General features: G+C 35.1%; 2 protein-coding genes across 5 annotated transcripts; one reads left to right on the top strand and one right to left on the bottom strand.

Annotated features, from left to right (window-relative positions):
• The first annotated feature begins 15,235 nt into the window (after nucleotides 1-15,235).
• Nucleotides 15,236-15,745, top strand: LOC147531573 (uncharacterized). Its single transcript, XM_086649750.1, has one exon. It carries the CDS (start codon nucleotides 15,236-15,238, stop codon nucleotides 15,743-15,745), a length of 510 nt encoding a protein of 169 aa, XP_086505876.1.
• Nucleotides 15,746-17,405: 1,660 nt separating this feature from the next.
• Nucleotides 17,406-25,825, bottom strand: LOC147531572 (kinase superfamily with octicosapeptide/Phox/Bem1p domain-containing protein). 4 transcript variants are annotated; one of them, XR_015227929.1, is made up of 9 exons: nucleotides 23,003-25,825; nucleotides 22,801-22,902; nucleotides 22,564-22,716; nucleotides 21,510-21,673; nucleotides 21,262-21,409; nucleotides 19,741-19,863; nucleotides 19,533-19,620; nucleotides 18,194-18,643; nucleotides 17,406-17,727 (listed from the first exon to the last, which is right to left on the bottom strand). XR_015227929.1 is itself a non-coding variant. In XM_086649154.1 (9 exons), the coding sequence occupies exons 1-8, from the start codon at nucleotides 25,430-25,432 to the stop codon at nucleotides 18,483-18,485; spliced, it is 3,369 nt and encodes a 1,122-aa protein (XP_086505280.1). In that variant the 5' UTR covers nucleotides 25,433-25,825; the 3' UTR covers nucleotides 17,406-17,727; nucleotides 18,470-18,482. The 4 variants fall into 4 exon arrangements, 2 of the variants coding, with proteins under 2 accessions (XP_086505280.1, XP_086505281.1); XR_015227930.1 differs by having other exon boundaries at nucleotides 19,548-19,620; XM_086649154.1 differs by having other exon boundaries at nucleotides 18,470-18,643.
• Between the last annotated feature and the right edge of the window lie 1,559 nt (nucleotides 25,826-27,384).

The raw sequence follows: 27,384 nt of genomic DNA, 5'->3' as shown, positions 1-27,384 counted from the left end.
TATGAAGTCAAAGTTCTCAAAAGAGAAATTAATACTCTTAAATCTAGAGTAACTTCTCTTGAAATTAAAAAGGATAAATCTATTCCTTCTGAGTCTGATTCTGATCATGAGTCAGATGAAGAAGAATGGAATTCCTTAAAGGAAAAATTAAATACTTTAACATCTGTTAAAGATAAATCTTCAAAAGACGAAGGATCTTTGAAGGATGAATCTTTAACATATGTTAATATGTTAGACAGGGTTATTACCCATAAATGGCATATTAAAATTAAAATCATTGTTCATAGAGAATATACTCTCTCTGCAATTGCCATGGTAGACTCTGGAGCAGATTTAAACTGTATCAATGAAGGATTGATACCCTCCAGATATTTTTCAAAAACTACTGAAATTTTAAATGCTGCAGATGGTAGAAAAATGCTTGTAAATTACAAGCTACAAAATACTGCAGTTTGCAATAAGGGAATTTGTTTAGAAATGCCATTTATAATGGTAAAGAATCTTTCTCATGATGTTATTTTGGGAAATCCTTTTCTTCACATGTTATATCCCATTAAAAGCATTAATGAGAAGGGTATAACAAGTTCCATTAATTCTCAAGAAATTACATTTAATTTCGTTACTGAACCTCGTTATCACGAGATTGACTTGTTACACAAGAAAATTCAAAGAAAAGAAAATTTTCTTAACTCCTTATCTCAGGAGATCAGTTACATGAAAATTACTGAAAAAATCAAACATCCTTTAATTCAAAGGAAAATAAATGATCTTCATGATCTTATTGTCAAAACAATATGTTCTGAAATCCCCAATGCCTTCTGGGAAAGAAAGAAACATATTGTTAGTCTGCCTTATGAGCCAGACTTCAATGAAAGGCAAATTCCCACTAAGGCAAGACCTATTGCTATGGGACCTCGCCATTTGGAAATTTGCAAAAAAGAGATTGATGAGTTATTACTCAAAGGTTTAATTAGAAAATCATACAGCCCTTGGAGTTGTCCTGCATTTTATGTTGAAAATGCTGCTGAACTTGAAAGAGGTGTTCCTAGGCTTGTAATTAATTACAAACCTTTGAACAAAGCTCTTAGATGGATAAGGTATCCAATCCCTAATAAAAGGGACTTATTAAATCGGCTGTTTTCAGCCAAAGTTATGTCCAAATTTGATATGAAATCTGGGTTTTGGCAAATTCAGATCGATGAAAAGGATAGATACAAAACTGCATTCACAGTTCCATTTGGCCACTATGAGTGGAACGTGATGCCTTTTGGGCTTAAGAATGCCCCCTCAGAATTTCAAAATATAATGAATGATATTTTTAGTCCTTATACGTCATTCTGTATTGTTTATATCGATGATGTTCTAGTGTTTTCTGAAAATATAGATAAACACTTTAAACATCTTCAAGCATTTATTAATGCTGTCAAACATGCTGGTTTAGTTGTGTCAGCAAAAAAGATCAAATTATTTCAAACAGAAATAAGATTTCTTGGCCATACCATCAAAGAAGGGACTATTTTCCCTATTGATAGAGCTATTACTTTTGCGGATAAATTTCCAGATGAAATCAAAGAAAAAACTCAATTGCAAAGGTTTTTAGGAAGTCTTAATTATATTTCTGACTTCTATAAAAACTTAGCAATTGATGCTAAGCCTTTATTTGACAGGCTTAAGAAAAATCCTCCTGATTGGACTAATGTTCATACAGAAGCAGTCCAGAAGATAAAATTAAAGATTAAGGAAATCCCTTGTCTTGCCATTGCTAATCCAGAAGCTTTTAAAATTGTTGAAACTGATGCTTCTGAATTAGGCTATGGTGGAATCCTTAAACAAAGGGTTAATAACAAAGAAACCCTAGTAAGATTTACTTCTGGGATATGGCAAGGGCCAAGGAAAAATTATTCCACAATTAAAAAAGAAATCCTTTCTATAGTTCTGTGTATACAGAAATTCGAAAGTGATTTATTAAACCAAAAATTTTTGGTCAGGGTTGATTGTAAATCAGCCAAAGATGTTTTAGAAAAAGATGTTAAAAATATAGCATCAAAACAAATTTTTGCAAGATGGCAAGGCATATTGTCTGTGTTTGATTTTGACATTGAGTTTATCAAAGGAAGTAGTAATTCACTACCTGATTTCTTGACTCGTGAATTTTTACAGGGTCATGAGCAAAAAGCCTGATAATGGCAAAGGGAAAGCTAAATTTGCAGTTTCTCCCTCAAGCGCGGGTTCTCAGTCTTATAAGACTATGATTGTTAAAACAACGGAACAGCTTAAAGCTGAAGCCTTAAAGGCGACTCCTAAGGAGTTAAAATTAAGAGAAGATGCTTATTCAGCAGCAATTCAGTCTAATCAGACTAATGAATATATCTATCCATATATTCCCTACACTACTATATGGATAGCACCTATTGAGCTAAAATACGCTCATCTTTCTCCGGTAGAAGCTTCATCCTTTTATCTTAGGGAATCAGCGGACCCATTCCTTTATCCTAAGGAATACAATTTTTACTGCGCAATCCTGCAAGTGACTCAATCAGTGGAGTTTGATTCTGTCATAAGGTCAGGCGCCGAATGGGCTTATTCTAAAGCCTTTATTAAGAAAGTTGTTACCCCTGAAATTTGGCAGGGTGATTTATTTAAATATCATGAAATACCCAGAGCTGGAAGAAGAGAGTTGGATAAATATTGGTTTAACTACTTCGACTACATAAAAGCCTGGGAAGGGGCCTTCTGTTATGAGAACAGACTAAAGAAACACAGTTGGTTCCTCCAATTTCGTGATTTCAACACCACTAATCTTCCACAGTGGTTTATCAAATGGTTTTACACTTGGGGATCACACCCCATAATTTTCCCTGACAAAGTCAGGAGTATATTTGATGATTTTATTAAATCCAACCCATCACTAAAAAATCCAGAGCTTATCTTTGCAGCTCATTATCAGGTTCCGTGGATAGTTAAATGGGACGTTATTATTGCAAATTGTCCTATTAAAAAATTTGAAATAACTGTCTCTCATATCCCTTATTTGGGAAGAAGAATTCTCATTAAATGGTGGGATAAATTCGAATTCTTTAAGGATTCGATATTTTCGGAAAAGGGAATTATTTCATTTGAACCAGCACCCCCACCAAAGGCTCCTAAAAAGGATGTCTCAGATCTTCTTAAAGAACTGCTCGCGTCGTCCTCGAAGTCAGACCTAAAGAAGCAGTTGAGGGAAATTTTAAACAACTCATCTGAGGAAGAAGATGACACTGAAGATGATGACTCTATGCAAGATTCTCAGGACCCGTTTGCATAAATGTCTAAATCTCAATTATGATCGCTTTTATTAAAGCCTAGCATTTTGTAATAAGAAGGATATTATTATATCCACCACAATTATTCGCACTTTAAGGTGTCGGCATAAAATGCCAGTTATCTTTGAAACGTGCATTAGCAGTAATTAGGACCTGGCGATGGGGCCCATTGAGCACCCGGGGTTACTTTTACTTGTCGTGATGCGTCGGCGGAAGAGATATTTCAGCAATAATGCATAAAGGAAGAGATTCCTTTACTTTACTTTAATAAAGAGCAATTGTAATACGTCATTGCTTAGGTATTTTGTTTTGTTGTTTTGTAAGTGCTCCATCTATATAAGGAGACTTAGTTTATTTGTAAGATCACCTTGTAATCTTGTAAGAACAATAAGAATAAAATCCTTTTCTTCTTTCCATATTTCTCCACTCACTTCCTCCACTAACTATTACTTCCTCCACTAACTATTTCTTCTTCCACTAACTTTCTTTCTTCCATGATCTAGAAGCGAATGGTATCAGAGCCAAGTGCGTAGGGAGGTATGTAGTATATTAGTTTCATTCATGTTTTTGTTTTAATCTTTGTTTAATTCGTATCATAGTTCTAATTTCTTTTAGTTTCATTTATGTTCTGTTTTAATCTTTATTTTAAGTGTTTAAGTTAAATTTCTTTAAATACTATTATACTTATTTAGTCTTGAAGAGTAACTTTGGTGAACTAAAGCATATTTGTCCTGTGAAACCCGGGTTTCACCCTAAGTCGCGTCGCCTGGAAGTCCCGTGTAGCCGGTGAGGGCATTTTAAGGGATTGGCATTAAAGCGTTGACAGTGATCAGGCAAATATGCTTGGGCTAACTAGAGCTATGTCTAAAAGACAAGATAAGGCTAATAGTAGCTATAATAAAGAAATTTTGATAAAAGAAAATTTCGAAAAATCCTTACAAAACTGGAATTTACCAGTCCAAAGTTCTGTTTATAAACAGAAAGGAACGTTTGAATTCACCTCTGACTATATTGTAAAGACTGTAGAAGAGGCTATACCCTTAACTGAGGGTTACAATTCATTCCAACTGTTGTCAAAAAATTTGATTGATAAACATAGACAACAACAATATAAATTCTTGCATATTGGGTTAATTCAAGTAGGTTTGAAACCTGCTACCCGTTTAGGCTTAAACACGTCCGCAATTATTTGTGTACGTGATAAAAGACACAACAAATTTCATGATTCATTACTTGGAATAGTGGAGTCTAGTCTTTGTGACGGACCCATATTCTTTTCGTGTTTTCCCAATTTTACTCTGTCATTAAATGACCCCACAATTATGCACTCTCTTTGCTTAGACATTAAATCTGATGGATTTAATATGATGCAAGGAGCTGAAAACATAATCCTTATTTACAGGATTCAGTATAAAGTTATGAACACCGTAGTACCCAAGATGAAAAATATTTTACAAGATCAAAAGGGGTCTACTACTTTGTTTATAACCAATTTAGAAAAAAGTAATTTAAAGGTCCCAAAAACAATCACATGGGATCAGGTTAATTTACCTGAAAACTGGATACTTGAGAAGGCTAGTGAGCCTGTTAAAAAAGATAACCGTGAACTCGAAGAAATCAAAGAGTTCCCTGACGGTGATGTTGAAATTGTCTTCTCTAATCAGAGAATTGCAAGGTTAAAATTGGAAAGCCTAAACAACAAAGTTATTCCAGGTAGAAGTTCTACTTCGTCAGTTCCAACAACTAATTTTGAAAAAATTTCTGGAACAAAATTTACCTCAGACGGAGTAAACCAACCTGAATATAGGGTTAATTTACCCACTTCTGAAATTAATAGTGAAAGAACATCCCCCACTCCTTCTGATATGGGTTATTATAGCCTTTCGCCTATAACGATCCATGAAGAAGAAAAATTCAAATTTAAATTTCCTTTTAGGGGACTTCCAAAAGAATTATTTTATTCCAAAGAAAACAAATTTAAGAGAACATGGTTTTTCCTTGCTAAAGACTCTAAGAGTCATGAAAAATGGTTTTCTCGCTATAAAAGATTTCTAATAAAAAAAGGAGAAGTTATTGATTTCTTCATTTTTATGGAACAATGTTATGAAAAATTTCCTGACTTCGAGGATCAAGATTTCATATTTTCTCTTGAAGCTTCTTATAAGAATTTTATTGCTAAAAATGGAAAAGTTTTTAGGAGTGTTCATCCTCCGGAAACCCAATTAGCAATAAGAATCAACAACGAAGAAGTTGTAGCAACTCCTTACAGGAAAAGCGACAACATTGAGGCTGTTGTTGAACAAAACAATTTTACAAATCTAACTCTCAGAACAATGGGAGATCAATTAAATAGAATAGAGAAAAATATTGATTTTGAAAAACAAGAAAAGGCTTCTTCTAGATCATGGAAGAAAGAAAGTTAGTGGAAGAAGAAATAGTTAGTGGAGGAAGTGAGTGGAGAAATATGGAAAGAAGAAAAGGATTTTATTCTTATTGTTCTTACAAGATTACAAGGTGATCTTACAAATAAACTAAGTCTCCTTATATAGATGGAGCACTTACAAAACAACAAAACAAAATACCTAAGCAATGACGTATTACAATTGCTCTTTATTAAAGTAAAGTAAAGGAATCTCTTCCTTTATGCATTATTGCTGAAATATCTCTTCCGCCGACGCATCACGACAAGTAAAAGTAACCCCGGGTGCTCAATGGGCCCCATCGCCAGGTCCTAATTACTGCTAATGCACGTTTCAAAGATAACTGGCATTTTATGCCGACACCTTAAAGTGCGAATAATTGTGGTGGATATAATAATATCCTTCTTATTACAAAATGCTAGGCTTTAATAAAAGCGATCATAATTGAGATTTAGACATTTATGCAAACGGGTCCTGAGAATCTTGCATAGAGTCATCATCTTCAGTGTCATCTTCTTCCTCAGATGAGTTGTTTAAAATTTCCCTCAACTGCTTCTTTAGGTCTGACTTCGAGGACGACGCGAGCAGTTCTTTAAGAAGATCTGAGACATCCTTTTTAGGAGCCTTTGGTGGGGGTGCTGGTTCAAATGAAATAATTCCCTTTTCCGAAAATATCGAATCCTTAAAGAATTCGAATTTATCCCACCATTTAATGAGAATTCTTCTTCCCAAATAAGGGATATGAGAGACAGTTATTTCAAATTTTTTAATAGGACAATTTGCAATAATAACGTCCCATTTAACTATCCACGGAACCTGATAATGAGCTGCAAAGATAAGCTCTGGATTTTTTAGTGATGGGTTGGATTTAATAAAATCATCAAATATACTCCTGACTTTGTCAGGGAAAATTATGGGGTGTGATCCCCAAGTGTAAAACCATTTGATAAACCACTGTGGAAGATTAGTGGTGTTGAAATCACGAAATTGGAGGAACCAACTGTGTTTCTTTAGTCTGTTCTCATAACAGAAGGCCCCTTCCCAGGCTTTTATGTAGTCGAAGTAGTTAAACCAATATTTATCCAACTCTCTTCTTCCAGCTCTGGGTATTTCATGATATTTAAATAAATCACCCTGCCAAATTTCAGGGGTAACAACTTTCTTAATAAAGGCTTTAGAATAAGCCCATTCGGCGCCTGACCTTATGACAGAATCAAACTCCACTGATTGAGTCACTTGCAGGATTGCGCAGTAAAAATTGTATTCCTTAGGATAAAGGAATGGGTCCGCTGATTCCCTAAGATAAAAGGATGAAGCTTCTACCGGAGAAAGATGAGCGTATTTTAGCTCAATAGGTGCTATCCATATAGTAGTGTAGGGAATATATGGATAGATATATTCATTAGTCTGATTAGACTGAATTGCTGCTGAATAAGCATCTTCTCTTAATTTTAACTCCTTAGGAGTCGCCTTTAAGGCTTCAGCTTTAAGCTGTTCCGTTGTTTTAACAATCATAGTCTTATAAGACTGAGAACCCGCGCTTGAGGGAGAAACTGCAAATTTAGCTTTCCCTTTGCCATTATCAGGCTTTTTGCTCATGACCCTGTAAAAATTCACGAGTCAAGAAATCAGGTAGTGAATTACTACTTCCTTTGATAAACTCAATGTCAAAATCAAACACAGACAATATGCCTTGCCATCTTGCAAAAATTTGTTTTGATGCTATATTTTTAACATCTTTTTCTAAAACATCTTTGGCTGATTTACAATCAACCCTGACCAAAAATTTTTGGTTTAATAAATCACTTTCGAATTTCTGTATACACAGAACTATAGAAAGGATTTCTTTTTTAATTGTGGAATAATTTTTCCTTGGCCCTTGCCATATCCCAGAAGTAAATCTTACTAGGGTTTCTTTGTTATTAACCCTTTGTTTAAGGATTCCACCATAGCCTAATTCAGAAGCATCAGTTTCAACAATTTTAAAAGCTTCTGGATTAGCAATGGCAAGACAAGGGATTTCCTTAATCTTTAATTTTATCTTCTGGACTGCTTCTGTATGAACATTAGTCCAATCAGGAGGATTTTTCTTAAGCCTGTCAAATAAAGGCTTAGCATCAATTGCTAAGTTTTTATAGAAGTCAGAAATATAATTAAGACTTCCTAAAAACCTTTGCAATTGAGTTTTTTCTTTGATTTCATCTGGAAATTTATCCGCAAAAGTAATAGCTCTATCAATAGGGAAAATAGTCCCTTCTTTGATGGTATGGCCAAGAAATCTTATTTCTGTTTGAAATAATTTGATCTTTTTTGCTGACACAACTAAACCAGCATGTTTGACAGCATTAATAAATGCTTGAAGATGTTTAAAGTGTTTATCTATATTTTCAGAAAACACTAGAACATCATCGATATAAACAATACAGAATGACGTATAAGGACTAAAAATATCATTCATTATATTTTGAAATTCTGAGGGGGCATTCTTAAGCCCAAAAGGCATCACGTTCCACTCATAGTGGCCAAATGGAACTGTGAATGCAGTTTTGTATCTATCCTTTTCATCGATCTGAATTTGCCAAAACCCAGATTTCATATCAAATTTGGACATAACTTTGGCTGAAAACAGCCGATTTAATAAGTCCCTTTTATTAGGGATTGGATACCTTATCCATCTAAGAGCTTTGTTCAAAGGTTTGTAATTAATTACAAGCCTAGGAACACCTCTTTCAAGTTCAGCAGCATTTTCAACATAAAATGCAGGACAACTCCAAGGGCTGTATGATTTTCTAATTAAACCTTTGAGTAATAACTCATCAATCTCTTTTTTGCAAATTTCCAAATGGCGAGGTCCCATAGCAATAGGTCTTGCCTTAGTGGGAATTTGCCTTTCATTGAAGTCTGGCTCATAAGGCAGACTAACAATATGTTTCTTTCTTTCCCAGAAGGCATTGGGGATTTCAGAACATATTGTTTTGACAATAAGATCATGAAGATCATTTATTTTCCTTTGAATTAAAGGATGTTTGATTTTTTCAGTAATTTTCATGTAACTGATCTCCTGAGATAAGGAGTTAAGAAAATTTTCTTTTCTTTGAATTTTCTTTTGTAACAAGTCAATCTCGTGATAACGAGGTTCAGTAACGAAATTAAATGTAATTTCTTGAGAATTAATGGAACTTGTTATACCCTTCTCATTAATGCTTTTAATGGGATATAACATGTGAAGAAAAGGATTTCCCAAAATAACATCATGAGAAAGATTCTTTACCATTATAAATGGCATTTCTAAACAAATTCCCTTATTGCAAACTGCAGTATTTTGTAGCTTGTAATTTACAAGCATTTTTCTACCATCTGCAGCATTTAAAATTTCAGTAGTTTTTGAAAAATATCTGGAGGGTATCAATCCTTCATTGATACAGTTTAAATCTGCTCCAGAGTCTACCATGGCAATTGCAGAGAGAGTATATTCTCTATGAACAATGATTTTAATTTTAATATGCCATTTATGGGTAATAACCCTGTCTAACATATTAACATATGTTAAAGATTCATCCTTCAAAGATCCTTCGTCTTTTGAAGATTTATCTTTAACAGATGTTAAAGTATTTAATTTTTCCTTTAAGGAATTCCATTCTTCTTCATCTGACTCATGATCAGAATCAGACTCAGAAGGAATAGATTTATCCTTTTTAATTTCAAGAGAAGTTACTCTAGATTTAAGAGTATTAATTTCTCTTTTGAGAACTTTGACTTCATACAGTAATTCATTAATGCGAGAAGATTCTCCAGGAGTTTCTTCTTTTGATGTTGAAGCCTTAGCTCTTTGTAAAATTTCTTTTAGACTATAAGTCTCTGGCTCTTCAAATTTTAACCTTTTGTCACCTTTCTTTCCATTGTAATCTTCCAAATACTTTTGAAGCATTTGTCTTTTAACAATGGGATCAGAAAGTTGATCAATAAGGTCAAGGATGAAATTATCCTCTTTTGTTAAAGGAAATAGACCATTTGCCTGACATAAGGCTTTGTAGTAATCACAGTTTCCCTCGCAAGAGTCATCCTCAGATTCTTCTATTTGATCAACAGATCCCTCTGAAGATGATTCTTCCTCAGAATTGTCTTCTGCAATAGCGGCTACTTTAAAATTTTTTCCTTCTTCATTAAGAAGTAATTTTTCAAGTGACCTCTTAAGGCCTTCATCAATATTCAGGCTATTGATTTTTTTTTTTCATTCTACACTTATTAGCGTAGTGGCCAGGTTTCTGGCATTTCCAGCAGACAGGGATAGTCTTTTGCCGAGAATTATTCTCAGGTTCAGACCTCCTTTTCTTTCCTCTAAAAATTTTTTTCTTTTTCTGTTTGGGAAAATACTTCTGCTTGGCATAGACCTTATTGGTCCTTTTCCCTCTATTTTCGATAGAGGTTTCAATAGGTGGTAAGCCAATTTGCTCACAAAAGTCCCCTATAATTCTTTTGCCAAGGACTTTCTCCTTTTGGATTTGTCTATGTAATTTTATTTCATTGCATAAATTAATGCCTTCAGCAACCACTTCTGAGGATAAATCCCCATAAGTGTATTCGGAATAAGGAATAATTCCATTGTGTCTTTGCTTAATAAGATTGCGTATTTTTTCCGCAAAGAAATGAGGTAGTCCTGATAAGAACTTCTCTTTCCAAAAATCATTTTGACTATCATGTCTGGTGAAGACTTTTGAAAAGAATACGTCTTTATACCATTTGAACTGAGATAAGTTCTGACATTTTAAATTCATCAGTTGCTCTTGAGATCTATCAATAAGCAACGATGTAGTGCCAATAAAATGTTTTGCTATTGTATACAGAAGTGTATTGACACAATCTGTAACTTGTACAGGCTGATTGTCTCTAACTTCTGTTTTAATAGCCTGTGAAATATGTATTTTGGCTTCTTCAGGAAGGTAGAAATCCCACCATCCTTTCAATTGACCAGTAAATCCTTGACTTAAGGCTTTGGCAATATTTTGATCAGAATTACCATGTGCTTTACAAGCAGTTGCATACATAGTCATGTAGTGCAATACCGTTTGTATTTGGTATTCTGACATGCCATCTATATTCCATTCATTAATGGATTTTCCATCAAATTGAACAGTCATGAATTCATCATGTTGTTCTAATTGAAGATCTACAGGTGTAGGCCTATGATAATAGGGCTTTGCAGGAATATTATAAGCCATTTTCTTTTTGTAGGAAGATGCAAGCTTATTTACTTGAAATTGATTTTCATTATTTTTTTGTTCTGATAAGAACATATTCTCCAGAAGATTGATTTTATCTTCTGTTTTTGAAGAATTTTCTGCTTCATCATAAGAAGCATCAGAATTATAATCTGACTCATGTGTCTCTAGAGGAGCACATTCATTGTCTTTAATTCCAAGATTTTTTAATCTTTTCATAATCTCATCTACCATTTCAGAATTCTGAGGATCCATCTTAAAATCAAAGTTTTCAGAACTCATTGGTTTGAATAAAACCTTTTCTTCAAAAGTAGTTTCTGAATTTTTAGAAACATTTGAAGCCTTTTCTTGTTTTTCAAAATCAATATTTTTCTCTATTCTATTTAATTGATCGCCTAAAGAGAGAAGATAAACTCATGTTCAAATGATTTCTTCAACTCATGCTTGAATGGGGTTCTGAATATGATAAGGGGGAGGGAGATCTCAGATCTGAGATTGGAATAAGTTTTGAACGGGGTTCATCTTTCTCCCTCTCATGTTCAAATGGGTTTACGTTCTCCTATAAGTTTGAATAAGGTGGTTTATCTTTCTTCAATAAGTTGGTCTTATTTTTCTTCTTTTGATTGAAGAAGAAAACTCCCAACAGTTTTTTAAAGAAAGAGAGGGAAAGGATGAAAAAAAGGAGGGAGATAGAAGAGAAAGAGGATAAAATGGTGGTAGTGGCATTGGCCAGAAATTATGGTGGTAGTGGTCGGCATTTGTTCGTGAAAGGAGGTGGAACTGAAGATTAAAAGCTAAAATACAAAACAAATTTAATATTGGGGTCGTGGGTTGGAGGTCCAAAAGAGGGGGAAATCTGGTCCAAGGCCCACCCATAAAGATCTATAGGTATTTCGTCCTTTGTCCAAAGTTCCCAAAGTACCCACAATCTAAATATTTAATATAAAAAACATACCCAACCGCATTCCCGCCCAAACGTCCTATCAAACCTTCCATATTCAAGTTTTTATTAACTTTCCAAGAGCGAGAAAAAGATACTCTGGAAGATAAAGCTAATCCTACTTGCTCTCTTTTATTTTCTCTCTCGCTACACCCAAAAGCTTTCTCACTTTCTCTCTCTCCCTACTAACGTAACAGAACCCCTCTATTTCTCTCTCTTTTAACACAAATCAAACTCTTTCTCTCTCTCTCTCTCTCTCTCTCTCTCTCTCTCCACTCAATCATCTTTTACACTCATGTGAAAGGAGCTTCCTAAAGTAGTCATCTACATCATCTTCCAGCAATCTTTGTATGTATCATCGTCTTCTTCACCATCTTTGCATATAATATCATCTTCTTCAAATATCAGTCATCTTCATCATCTTCCTATATCATTCATCAATCCATGTATCAGTCATCTTCATCAACTTCATCATTAAGTAAATTATATCCATTCATCTTCATTAATCTTTCAAAGTTTTCATCCTTATCACCTTGTTTATATGTTTTTCAAGTACAAATTATCTATTAGATAGAGTCAAGAAACATAAAATGATTAACCGTATATTTTTTTATGTATTTGTGTTTGTTTCTCTCTCTATACTTTATATTGTTCAAGCATTATATATAATTTTGAGTACATGTTGCAGATTGTATGTTCATTTTTTTAGATAGTTTGTATATTTTTTAAATAGTTTGTACTTATTTCAAATTGTATGTATTTTATATAAGTTGCACCCTACGTTGCATTGTATAAGCTGCCACTTTAGGTTTTAACATCTGAAAAATTAGGTCATGGACTATTAGAAATGTTGAACGCATAAATGACTTTGTATGAAGCTTATATATAATGCATTTCTAATTCAATGTTTGTATGTTGCATTTGGTAGTTTGTACAATGCATTTTTAAGTGGGCAATCCATTATAGTCATACTAGTCAGTAACTTTAGGTTTTAGCGTATGAAAAATTAGGTTATGGACGATTAGAAATGTTGAATGCATTAATGACTTTGTATGAATCTTACATGTAATGCATTTCCCATTCAATGTTTGTATATTACATCTGGTAGTTTGTACATTGCATTAATAAGTGTGTAATCCATACTAGTCAGCCACTTTAAGTTCTTAGCATCTGAAAAATTAGGTTATGAACTATGTATAAAGGACTTTGTATGAATTTTAGATGTAATACATTTCTAATTCAAGGTTTGTATGTTGCATCCGGTAGTTTGTACAAGCCCACAAAAGACATATGTACCTATTCGAATCCTATTTAAACAAGTCAAATCCACTTCATTTTTAAGTGTGTAACTCATATTAGTTAGCCACCTTAACTTTTAAGCATCTGAAAAATTAGGTTATGGACTATTAAAAATGTTGAATGCATAACTGACTTTGTATTAATCTTAAATGTCATGTATTTCTAGTTCAATATTTGTATATTACATCTGGTAGTTTGTATAGTTCATTTTTAAGTGTGTAATCTGTATCAGTCAGCCACTTTAGGTTTCAGCATCTGAAAAATTAGGTTATGGACTATTAGAAATGCTTAATACATAAATGACTTTGTATGAAGCTTAGATATAATACATTTGTAATTCAATATTTGTATATTGTATCTAGTGTTTTGTATACTGTATTTTGAAGTGTGTAATCCATTTTAATTAGTCACTTTGGGTTCTAAGCATTTGAAAATTAGGTTATGAACTATACACAAATTCGTTTGTATAAATCTTAGATGTAATGCATTTTCAATTCATTGTTTATGTAGTGCTTCTGGTGGTTTGTACAGTGCATTTTTAAGTGTGTGATCCATACTAATCAGTAACTTTAGATTCTTAGCATCTGAAAAATTAGACTATAAACTATGCATAAACTACTTTGTATGGATCTTAGATGTAATGCATTTCTAATTGAATTATTGTACATTACATCTGGTAGTTTGTGCATTTTTAAGTGTGTAGTCCATGTTACTCCGTCACTTTAGGTTTTTACCATTTGAAAAATTAAGTTATGCCCTATTAGAAATGATGAACGCATAAATGACTTTGTATGAACTAAGAAATAACGCATTTTGCAATTCAAAGTTTGTTTATTGCATCTAGTAGTTTGTACTGTGCATTTTTAAGTGTGAGTAACAAGTTTTTAGGTATGAGTAATGCATTTTTAATTGTGAAATTGTTGTGATGCTGCACTTTTAAGAGATTTACAAACGAATGTGAAGAGAAAAATTTACACCCAGTACAAATCGGGATGGCATCAGGTGCATTGGGATCTCCATTTAGACTAGATGTGGATTTTATAATCTTTTTTGGACTTTTATAACATTCTGGGAGATGGGTGGACTACTAATCCTAATAGGGCCCATTTTTTTTACCTTTACACTATTTTTTCTTTAATTTTGGACCTAAAATAAACATGCCAGGTGATGATGTGAAGTAACCCCCAATACGTTTAGGCCTAGACCCATTTACCCAATGTTTTTCGACTTCACATCCATGCCCCTGTTTTGTATAAGTTTTCTTTTTGATGAAATCTATTTTGTATAAGTTAGCTTCCGTAATTTATTGTAACCCCTAAAATATGACCAATTAACTAAATGACCTCCTGATTATCAAGGACGGTAATCAGGAGGTCATTTAGTTAGTTGGTCATATGCAATGCTATCCTTAGCATCAACCTCCGAAACAATCAAGATGATATACCAAGATGGACATTAACCAAATCAGGATGTTTTAATAATGTTTTAATGATGACATATGCAATGCTATCCTTAGCATCAACCTCTGAAGCAATCAAGATGATATACCAAGATGGACATTAACCAAATCAGGTAATTTCTCGATAAAATCAATGTATTACTATTTAAGAACGGAAAACATGAATGTTATGCAGGAACAACTTGACTGGGGATTTATATGGAATTTAAATACTATTCCAAGGGTGAAACTATTCCTTTGGAAATGTTGTACTAATAGCCTACCGGCCAAAGCAAAAAATTGGCAAATTCATTGGTGAACAATTTCACTGTATTAACTGTGATGAATACGAAACCTTAGACCATGTGATGCTTCACTGTACTTTTGCTAAAGCAATTTGGTTCAATTATGGTGTGAGAACTAATCAGATTAGCTCGACTAATCAATGGATAAAACAATGGAAAACTCTTAATGAGGATACTACCAATCATTACGCCAAAATACTATGGTTCATTTGGAAAGCTAGATGTGAAAACAGTTTTAACACGAACAAACAGAATCCTCGACAAATCATAGATCGTATCAATAATGTGTCTATCACTCCACTCAAGATTGAGATGGCGATTACTAACAAATGCAGGAAATCTACTAAGGAACAAAAATGGAGACCTCCATCGACACCATATTTAAAGCTAAACGTTGATGCCTCGTTTACAAAAGCTACAGACCCGGCAGGAGTTGGATGTATTATCAGAGATGAGGAGTCAAAATTTATTATAGCTGCAGCATCGTCAGTGCGCAGCCAGAATGCGGAAGAATGTGAAGGACTGGCCATACTATCGGGAATGCATTGGGCTTTACAACTTAATATTACCCATGCCCATATAGAAAGTGATAACCAAGCACTGATAAATTTCATCAATGGCCAGAGTATCGGTTTACAATGGCAATCCTTAAAGATATTACAGCAGATCAAATCACTCATGAACAATTTCGAAAGAATCATGTTCACCTATATTTCTAGGGAAGGCAATGCTCCAGCGGATGCGATTGCGAAATGGGGAAGAAAGAATGTAGTTAGGAAAGAATGGAATTCTGTACCGTCTTTTATTTCGCATTTACTTTAGTTGGTTGGTTTGTAGTACTCTTGTTGATTTAATGCAATGTTCCCTCATCAAAAAAAAAAAAAAAAACTAAATGACCTCCAATTGACCAGCTTTCCAGAAAGATCTATGGAACGTGTACTTATCGGTTAACATTAATAACTAATTTTGTTTTATTTCTTTTTTCAAGCATTAACTTTACATCTCTCCCTCAAAAAGAAAACTTTACATCTCAACATATTCCTTCTTAATAGCTCATTCCATACTGATTCACCCACCTGAAAAAGTAAGTCAACCGACCACCTATTGACGAGTATCTCTCTTTTTCTTCTTTCTCTCCATTCCCCGTTCTCTCCCTTCCTTGTTACTCTCTTTCTTCCTCTCCCTCTAACTTACGTAGGAGGGAGCGAGGAGCAACTTTAGAAAAAAAAAAAAAAACTCGCCTGTAGTAATAGCTTATTACTCTCGAGTTGTACGTGATTGGTCGAAACAGAACACTGCTCGACTAATACACTCAAAAGAGGCTACGCGCACAAACACAAAACTAGTTCGACCTCAAAACGCACCCCTTCGCGTTGTACAGAACAATATTATTCTTGCTTTACGGACACCTTCATGGGTACATGGTCTCTCCTTAATGCATCTCCTTTAACATATAAATCGCTTCATTGGGAGACTAGGGTTTTGCGGATTCATTTCCTGTGCAATATTTTGTCCATTTGGCCTAGTTGCTCTGGTTGCATATTGCTATTGACATCTTGTTTTCATCTTCTTTTAATTATTTCAGAGAACAATAACGCAACAAGCTTCATGGTCGGTTATAGTCAGCTACACTTTCACAGGTCTTAAGTTAGGTCATATTTCTCATGTTATCTTTTCCTTCAGTGAAGATAAAGTAGTTGCCGCAGCGTGGGGACTTTGGCTTCCAATAGCAACAATGTAGAACAGGATTGCCTTAAAATTAGAGGGTATTTCAGCCAACTAAAAGCAATTGCGCCTTCTAGCGCTGAAAGGCATCTTTTATTGCCAGTAACTGATCGCTCTACTAGGAGAAGAACATCTTTTATAATCTCCATCGTTTCTCCTTCAGATGGTTTGGGCGAGAGTCTTCCTTTTCTCTCTCTCTCATCTCTTCCATGACGGACCTCCATATACTGTCTCCTTGTACAAAATGCCGTCCCGTAATGCTATTCCCACATACAGCCCTGAAACTTACTCCCCCATACTTGGCAGCTATTTAGCAGGTTCCAAATGAAACCTCCAATCTGATTTCGTCCACCTAAAAAATTCCCACCCCTAAAATAGATTCAATTAAAACACATAGAATTCAACTATTTCATTGGCTCTATGGGGTTGTTACTGGCAGACAACTCTGCCACATAGATGAGGTTCCATCTGCACTGCAGTTTCCCAAACCCTAACCCATTATCTTCTAGGTGTCTACTAAAAAGACGGGCTAAACAACCAGGAATAGAGATGAGGGTTTGGGTTTATTATGAAAATGAAACAAGCTTATTTTACTGGCAACATGAACTACTTCGATTACTTCAGATGGAATCAGGAAAACCCAGAAACGAATACAAAGAAAAGTATATCAAATTAAGGCATTTTCGTGGAGAAAACAGAGAGACGAGAAAGTAACCCTGGGAGCCAAAATATTTCAACTACTGTAAAGACGGGACAGTTTGTACTAGCTAATATAATATATAGTAGTTATAACTTCTTTTTTCGCGTTCTTGTTAGGTTTCTCTTTTATACATCTGCCTGAATGAATGTATATAGTAATCATAAAAACAAGGAGTACGTTTTAAACAAACAAAAATTTTGGGTTCGAACGTTTGACCACTTCAACCTAAGCACAAGCTAATAAACTGTGAAATATCTCTAGAACTTCCGACATCGCGATACCATCAATGTTTTGCTAACCAGGTCTGCACCACTTCAAGGCTGGAAGATAGTATTCACAAACATCTGAAGTTCTATACAGTACCGTAATAATAGTAATCCTGCAACACCAATTCGAAAGATCTAAATTCAAATACAAAGCAACTTAATTTAAAGAAGCACAAAATTTTTTACATGGAAAAACAGCCAAAATCCCAAGGCCAAATCTTATTTTGTTAAAAAACTATCCATTGATTATTTGGGTTTGAGTTGCCTATACAAGGTTTGTCCAGAATTTCCACAAGTTCGCATAGAGAGCCAAAACCTAAAAAGGATATTTATTTGTGAAGAACAAGCGTGAAAAGGCATTGACAGGTCTCTATAACCAAGACCATGGGGAAATTGGGTGTGAGGCCCAATTCCCTAATTCCAATAACAAGCATTGCAGTCTTGGGACCATATTAAAATGGCAAAGAAGAACGGTGTTCTCTGCTGCTGATCTTAGCCGTCTTCATATTGGTCCCCAGAAGTCCCGTGTAATCAAAGCTTAAAACAAAATCTCGAAGTAAATGCAGTTAGAGGACTCACATTCCATAAAGCAGCCATTGCTCTCCTTTTTGTAATAATGAGTCTTCCGATCAAGGCTGGATAAATTATAGAGAACTATCTAGAACAAGGACTGGTATAAGACTACTAAAAGGTTCACTTATAGGTAACGACGCAGGAAATTGCATTCATCAGCCTGCGTATTCCAAAAAGAGCAAGTGACCTTGACACTGCATCAACCCTATATATACATTCCTTTTATCTTTTTTTTCATCATCATTGAGATCATGTACATGATAAGAAAATGGAACTACGCACTTGAGGACATGAATCATTTGCTCGTAGCAGACATTTTCCTCAGCCTCTGGGATATTTCAGAGAACGATGGCCTCTCCCCAGGCTCAGAAGACCAACAAGATTCCATCAAAGACTTCCATTCTGGATCACACCACGATGGAACTTCTGGACGTAATGAATTATGCACTACTCCTCCTGCAGATAAAAGGACAAAAAAGTAAGCAGCACATTTTACAATGATTCATCAGTCAAATAGGTTAAAGAACATTATATCGTTTGTATGAAACAATCAATGACATTGTATCTCGACTATTACAAACGAAAAATATGGCAAAATATACGGAGGTATGTTTTCTCATTAGATCCTCATTTGAGGTAACAAACAACTAAATCAGCATTGCATTTTCCAGCAAGACGCCGCATCAACAAGAACTAAGTAGTTAGATTCGATCCCGATTCTGTTGGGGAATCCCAGTCGTAGAGGAGTCGCTCGGGAGTCCCTCGAATAGAGATTATAAATCTTATACATCAGTATACATGACAAAAAGAGATATAGTTGAAATTAATAGGATTTTTTATTACTTAAAACCAATCGCACATGCTGGCCTGCTGGTATGAGTTCCACAAGTTGTGCAGCTTTCTTAGTTCCTAGAGAATTTTACCCTTTTAATTCACCTTTAAGATCATACCAACTCAAATTTCCAGTGGAAGTATTAATAATTTATAACATGACAAAAAGAGATATAGTTAGATTACAATTAATTAATAGTTATAATCTTCTAACTTCGGCACAAGCAAAACCACGCATACGATTTATAGGAACACGGTATACAAGAAGTCGAGAATATTCTCAAAAGCAATGAAATCACTATCAATCCATTCTGCATAACAAATCACATTCTCCAAGCAGGTAGAAGTCTCATAAACCAAAATTAAACCTATATAATAAGCACGCAACCGAATAGAAAAAAGGGGACCAGCATTCATCAGATGATTGTTTTACTGGCATATTGGTGAACCATAAGACACATCAAGCTAAAAGCTGATAAAACTAGGGAATTGAAATCCAAGAAACTACTTATACCAATTAGAGAAGCACCATGCATATCTGCATAAGGTTCCTCGCCCGTAAGCAATTCCCACATGACAATTCCGAAGGAGTAAACATCAATCTACAAGAATAAACCAAATGAATAAACTGAATAACAAATTCTAAACAAGACCCTCGTACATACTCCTAAAACACATTGTAGAGGAAAAACTTGGCAAGCCAGAGAAAACGGTGATCTTACCTTTTCCGATACCATGTTACTTGTACCACTAAGAAGTTCAGGTGCCATCCATGGAAGAGTCCCACGAACACCTCCTGAGACTAGTGTATGTTGCTTTACCTTCGATAAACCCAAATCACCAATCTGAAAGAAATAATAAATGTTGGATAAGTTAGACAACTCTTTTGATTCGGAATAATATTTGGATCCAGAATAGTATATTATTATATTCATAAATGTAGCTAGCAAGCCACTTCACAAGTCATCCAAGGTATGAAATCTCGGTGTCGTTAGAAATTTTGGTAGACATGGAAATGGAAATATTTCGGTCATTTTGACCGATATATTATGATATTTATTTCCATGACAAGGCATTGTTAAGAAAAACTTAACTAAATTTCGGTTTAGACAGAAATTTAGGTTTCGACGGAAATTTGGTAGGCGCGGAAATGGAAATATTTCTCTCAAATCGACCGAAATGTTTCTGTCAAATCGACCGAAATATTTCAAATTTAATTCCTTGGTGTCATGAATATATTTTGAGGGTTCAATATGAAAAATGAACCCTTTTTGTAGGTAATTTTTGAAGTAGCTGAGTCTGGAAAGTTATGGTATGAACTTTTCCTTCAGCCAATGTTAACAAGATTAGCGGAAGGATGAGAGTTGACTTTAATATAAAGAATTACCAAAGTTCAATTGTTTTAACAGGTGAACTTTTAACTGATGCTTGAGCCAATTAATCGCATCAAATTGGTATGAGATCCACATTGCTGGACTTGATAGATTTCGTAGCTCTAAATCAAATATCAAGAAGAGTGGGAGAGCTTCTACTTTTTATTAATTTCATAGTAACTGTGGTGCATACTATTATCCACACATTAGGATTTCTTACCCTATATGTGGAGCATGTCCCCCCTTCATTACGTAATTTTTTTTTTCCATTTTGATTCGATTTTAGGATTATAAAAATTAAAGTGAGAAGCTTCTTTACAAAGAGATCTAGAGTCTGGTGCCCCCTCCCTACTGCCATTCTTTTGCCTTTTCTATAACCAAATTATTACTCTTAGAGAGACACCATGTTGTTTAAGAAAGTTGATTTGTATCTTTATTGTAGTTCTCTACTTTGAATGAAGTTAAACCGTCTTAGATGGGTATAGATGATACCATCTAGTCTCCATATCTGACAACTAGCTGGTTAGATAGCTATGTTCCTATTATTTGATCATGTGAATTGTAGTCATGACATGCATTATAATTTGTGATTCACAAACCCACGTCGTCCCATCTAAAATATATAAAAGGGGACCTGGTAAAAAAATTAGATGTGTTGAGTTAAATAATCTTAATAAACAAGTAATGAAGTTTTATCTTATTCTTAATGAAATTTGAGTGAACATTGAAATATGGAACTTGGTCAACCGTACAACCTTTAAAGGTCTCCATAACTTGAAAAGGGAAAGAACAGTTTCACAATGTAAAGTAAGTAAACTTCTTGCCATGAGAATCAAGAAAAAAGAAGAATATACTACCACTTGAGCATACCTTGCAGACAGGTCTATGAGGATCTCTCATATTTACCAATAGATTTTCACACTTCAAATCGAAATGCACAATGTTCTTTTCATGCAAATACTCCATGCCGAATGCAGCATCCATAGCTATAATTAGCCTCTTGCGGCGATCAATTGTTCTGCATAGTGGCATTAAAAGGTCAAAACTGAGCTTTTAGGTTCATCTCTCATCCAAACGAACTAAAGGGAACGCGAAACACATTTATATAGCATAGCTACCTGTCTTTCTTCCGAATAAATTGTTTCAGTGACCCATTTACCATGAACTCTGTTACAGTAGCCAAGCATCCATCAGGACTATCACGAACTATACCATAGAAAGAAACAACATTGGGGTGACGCAATCCACTCAACTTTGATGCCTCCTTCCAGAAATCAGCAATCTATCACAGCAACAAACAGAAAACAAGCAAATAAAATGTAAGACAGCGTAAGTAAGAATCTCGCAAAATCAACTCCAAAGAGGGTTGAACAATAAACTCACTGGATATCTGATGATGAGACGAAATGCTTTTAAATTCAATATATAAATAAAAATTTATATTAGTAAATGATTGAATGATAAAATAGTTTGTAAAATAACCAAATCTCTTCTCACTAAGAAGTAACTTCAACTATATACATGGATTAGCTTTCAGGGTGAATGGTTGCACAAAACAATATAGCAGCAGTTTATGAACTTCTGAATGTTAAAAGCTGATTTTTCAGTTTCCTATGAGAGAGAAAATGGGGAACACTCTACCATTTTGTCAACAAATAGCAACAATTTTATTAAATAAGACCAACCAAGATTCATTCACAAAGAAATACTTATCTCTTATTTAATATATAAAATATTTTCATACTTCCGAGCAGTGACCTAGACTCTAGACTTGCATTAGGAGAGGAATATCTATGGAAAGCGGCACCATCTAGAAAGTGAGGGCCATGCTTCCCAATAGACTAAGAACCCACCACATGTCTGAAAGATCACATTTATGCTCACCAGGTGCCTATTCAATTGAGTTCAGAAAGAAAATATCCAATAAGATGAAGTGGTCATGTCCAAGGAAGGCCATTGGGTGAATATGCCTTAGCAGGCAAACCTTAATATTGGATAAGAATCCTACCCTTCGGCCAGAAGGTAGCAAAACTAAATTTCAGAAGTCATCCTTGTTGAGATTATAGAAAGGCCTTTAAAGATCTATTTTGTAGTGATGAAGGAGACAAAAGCTAATTTAAAATGATTGAAATGATATGATATGGATAATCAGTAAAAAGGTATCGAGACAACCAGACGCTCTCTCTCCGAAGGTCTTCCAGCAAAGCAGCTCGCCTTGATCCTTTTTATTGCAACATCAGAACCCTTCCACTTCCCATAATAAACAGAACCATATGTCCCAGAACCCAATTCTCGAATTTCCTCAAGATCATCATTTCTTATTGTCTAAAGAAAAAGAAACAAACTAATGAATTGATGGTAACAAGCCGTCTAAATATCGACATTCATGGTAAGAAGAAAAACAACTACCTGTAGTCCTTCAGCTAACGCTTCTTCCTCTGCCTTCGTTGGCTCGATCTTCGAAATATTTTTATGGTCATTGTCAGAGTCGTCCTCCATATCAGGTGTAGTCTATTTAGCAAGAATAAATTGTAGTCAATCCTAATATTAAATGGCATGTACACAAAGTCACAAACAAACAACAGAAAAATAAGTAAACAGAGATTCTCACAACTTCACCCTCAGCTTCTCCTTGCACTCCTGCTTTTACCTCCTCACCATCTTCTAAAGCAACCTTTTTGACTGACGCAACTAACTCGGGAATAAAACTCGAGTATTTGACTGTGAGTTTCTCGTGATCAGAAATGGCACGGAGTCCAGTTTCACCAACTCCCAAGTTTCCAATACCCACTGCGTTAGTTTGTAAACCATTTGAATTGGAGTTTGTCTCCTTTATATCCGGAGAAGAGATATTTACGCAATTAAAATCTTCAACCTTTTCTTCCACTGTCATTCCAGAAGCCTCTTCCAAACAACGTTTCTCCTCTAGCACCATAGGTCCAGCAGGACCAGTACCATTTGTGGGAGCTGGGATGTACCGTGAAGAACTGGAAGAATGATTGGCATCATTAATTGCAGCTCTAGGTGAATAAGTGTGGGGAACAGGTTCTACAAGCATAGACAACTCTTGTGGAGAACAAACAGAATTCGCTGGAAACGAATTTTGGTTTTCCTGGTTAGGAGCTCTCAAATTAAGCTTTGGAGCATAGCCATGTTGGAATTCCGGAGTTGAAGTCCCTTCATAGCCAAACATCTTCTGTTGAGGGCCAACCCAGGGGTTCTGATTATCCAACCCATTATGAAACCGAGGACTGCTCTCATGCACCCCTCTTACAAACCCTGAAGTAACTGAACCATTGGCTTGAGGCAACATATTCAAAGCTTCATAAGATGGAACATTGTGCAACGGGTTATGCACTTTTATCCACAAAGAAGGTGTTGGTGTGGGTGCGGGTACGGGTGTGGGCACAGGCGTGGATGCAGGGCCATGTGATACTTGATAAAGATTATCGGCACCATATGCCGCTGGCATATTCCCGTATCTGACTCCACGGTCTTCAGAAATAGGAACATGAATTTGAGGTGGAACCCCCACAGCTTGATCATGAAACCCTTCATTCCCGAATTCAGATCCCGCTCGAACATACCGCGGATCTTCATGACTGACACAGTTGGAGGATGCTTGATGTCCATCGACGCAGTTACCATGCAAATGATGAAAAGATAGACCGGGCCCATCAACCACATACTGCTCATTCACCCTTCCAGCTCCAGATATATGTCCTCTAGCTTCTTCCCGCCTGTTACTCAATTGATGGTGCATCACCCATCCTCTATCATGACCATGAGCATCAATATAGAGGTGGTCATTCCCCATCCCATAATCTAACCTCCCGTCCTGATTCACCATATATGCCTCTCTACCATGAGTACACTGTACACAGGGATCACCTAACTGATGGAATTCATTACCGATATTTGGCTGTGGTTCTAAATGTTGTTGCCTCCATCGAGAATCTGGATAGCGAGCAGAATCTGGCATATTTGGGCATCTTTGGAAAGTCATCCTGCAGTTATCACATATACTATTCCCGCCTTCAATAACACTCGAAGTATTGCTTAAATTACCAGGAAAACCACCATTATCAACTGGTATTGCTCCAGGCGGAAGCCAGACTACATTTTCAGGAAAGGGTGGTTGATGTTCATATGGAGAAGGAGGAAGCTGATGATTCAGAGAATGATCTGGTGGTAATTCTCCAAATCCCATACGATAGCGGCCCGAACCTGGTGAGGTCGGGTACTCGGTCATAGTCCTTGGATCATGGTGCCCATGATGTCTAGGTGAATAATATGCAGGACTCATAGAAGTCTCAATCTGATGTTGCCCAGATCCCAAATGAGGAGGAATTCTGAGTTCTCTCAAATTAAATTGAGGTAAAAGGGCATCAGAATTTCTCTGATTATGGATACCAAATTCAGGAGTAACTGGATTAAAGAACTGTTCTGACCCAACCGGAATAGTAACCGGTGATTCTGGTGACGGTTGTTTTCTAGGGCTTTCGTTTAAACTATTTAGAGCATCAACATACCTTCTTTCAGTTTCTCTATCATCTGTTTCAAAATGACCCACCATAGATGAAGAATCATAATCTGGGTGTGAAAATAAAAACATCCTGAGACGAGTAAATCCATCACCAGAACCAAGTTTATCATACTCTTCCATCATATTAGTTACATCATCGTCATTAACAACCGAAACTAGGGCATCAAGATCTTCATCAGGTTGCTGATACTTCAATGAAGTTGCTCCTTCAAACAATTCCTTCATTCTTAACATTAGCTCTTCATAATTTATCTCTCTAGGTAAACTCACAATCCTCGTCTCTCCTCCAACATATCGGAGCTTCCCATCTTGTGGCCGGGGCAAAATACTACCACCAAAACTACAGAGAAATTTTACACGAGGTGCTTCATCTGGAGATGTAACCGGAGGAGGAGAATCCATATTATTATTATCAGTAACAACCTGATTTTGATTCTGATCAAATAAAACTAGGGTTTCGGTCTCTGATGAAGATTGATTCAACCGATTACACATGAGTTTGATGTTAAAATAAATAAGTACCTGAATAATCAGCAATAAACACAGAACAAGATCGAATAATAACTAATCGAAATACCTCTTTATATCGAAACCAGATATTCTCCATCTGAAATCTCGATTTCCTCTCCTCGAAACCCTTATCTATCTCAACCAGTAGTGGGTTAAGGAGAGAATCATTTTATTTTTATTCGATCCTATTGATTGATGAGTGAGAAAATCACGAAAGAGAGCGATAGATTAGATATTGAAAATTAACTTAATACCTGAACGATCGCCATTACAGAAATTTTGAGGACAGAGAGAGAAGAATTTTAGAGCGAGGGAGAAAAATTGAAGGCGGTGATGATGATGAGGAGTGAGAAAGGAATAAATGAAACCGCCATTGTCGTTTCTTTCTCTCTCTCTCTCTTCCAACCTTTGTTCTGTTTGATTTTGGCCGCTTGTAGTTAGAGAGCAATGGATAGCTATTTACAGAGCTAGTTATTTGGGGACGCTTTTTTTTATATTCAAAAGAGAACATTTAGTTTTTTTTTTTTTTTTTTTTTTTTTTTTTTTTTTTTTTTTTTTGTTGAGAAAAAGAGAACATTTAGTTATAAGCCATATATTATTTTCTAAGAAAGGGCCTAAATTTAGATAAAGTCTCTCAAAATAAATCATCTCATAAAACTCTAAACCTTAAACTAGTAATTGACTTATTGAAAGCTCCGTTTAAATCGAGACATAGAGAAAAAAAATAAGTTTTCAAAGAAGATTGGTGATGTATTGAGCTCAAGTTCATACTGCTTAAGGTTGTTAGATTTCTTAATATTTTCCTACAACCGAAATTATCCATCTCTTTTCTCCGTAGTGAAAGGGGTCTCTAAAAACTAAAAGAAAACAAACTATTGATATTAGTTTAATTACGAAGCTGTCACAAACAAAACTTTCTTTTTATTTTGAAATTTGTCGTGCTTTCGCTTCCTAACTTATTAAAGAAAAAAAATCACGGTCAGCATGAGGTAGTAGCAAGACCAGATATGCATCGATGGATGATAATGGCGTCTCATTGATAAAAGAAGAAAAAACAAAAGAGATATAATCCATATCTACAACATTGATGGAGAGCAAATGCAAGAATTTTTCTGTAGAAAAGCCTTCAGCATCCTTTCTTCTAGTGATCTTTGGGATGTTCTTATCTTTAAAGTAGGTTTTGATTCATCTTTAAGTTCAGCTCTACTTATTTTATTGAGAAGTGTACATTTTTTAAACAAACAACTCTGATATCTGCTTTTAGAAAATTTGTTGAGCAACGTCGGTTGAATCGACAATATTTGAAAATACTGATGTTGCGTTCTTGATGGTCAGACTCGTTAAAAGGAGATGACAATCTTGTAACTAAGTAATATAAATGGATCACATATTTTTTTTTTTTAAAACTCCTTGAATTAAGGAGAATAAACTTAAATATTTTTTTTATGGATGGTTGATTTTTTCTTAAATCAACAGCCATAGGCTCCATCTCATATTATCCAGTGTGAACTTGAGCTCATTCAATCACCACTCTTCAAATAAATCAAAATCCAAGGTTTTGTTGTGCGGATATCATTATTGTTCATATTACAACATGGATGTGATTTTCTTTTTCTATAAATCTTGGATCATTCAAGACCAGGATTTCCATGAGTCGGGTGACTCGTGATAGCTTATGAATATTAATCTCTTATACAACGAAACTTCAAACTTCTTCATTGACAAAGGTTCTTGAACTACCAAATTCTTCTGTTAATGAAGCTTCATCAAGCTGATTTTCTTTATTAATAACGTTTGTGGGATTGCGGAAGTATTCACCGGTGATGGTAGGGTTTGAAGATGAAAAATATATATTGATTATTATATGAAGAACATAAAAAAAACATTCACCTGTAAATACCAAAACTATTTTGGAGAGAAACAAAGGTAACAAAATT

The sequence above is a fragment of the Eschscholzia californica genome, unplaced genomic scaffold (assembly GCF_041429995.1).
Source record: "Eschscholzia californica isolate CP2 unplaced genomic scaffold, dmEscCali1.0.p SCAF_6, whole genome shotgun sequence".
NCBI lineage: Eukaryota > Viridiplantae > Streptophyta > Magnoliopsida > Ranunculales > Papaveraceae > Eschscholzia > Eschscholzia californica.
Note: the sequence above shows the minus strand (reverse complement) of the source record. Positions and strands in the feature narration are given on the sequence as shown.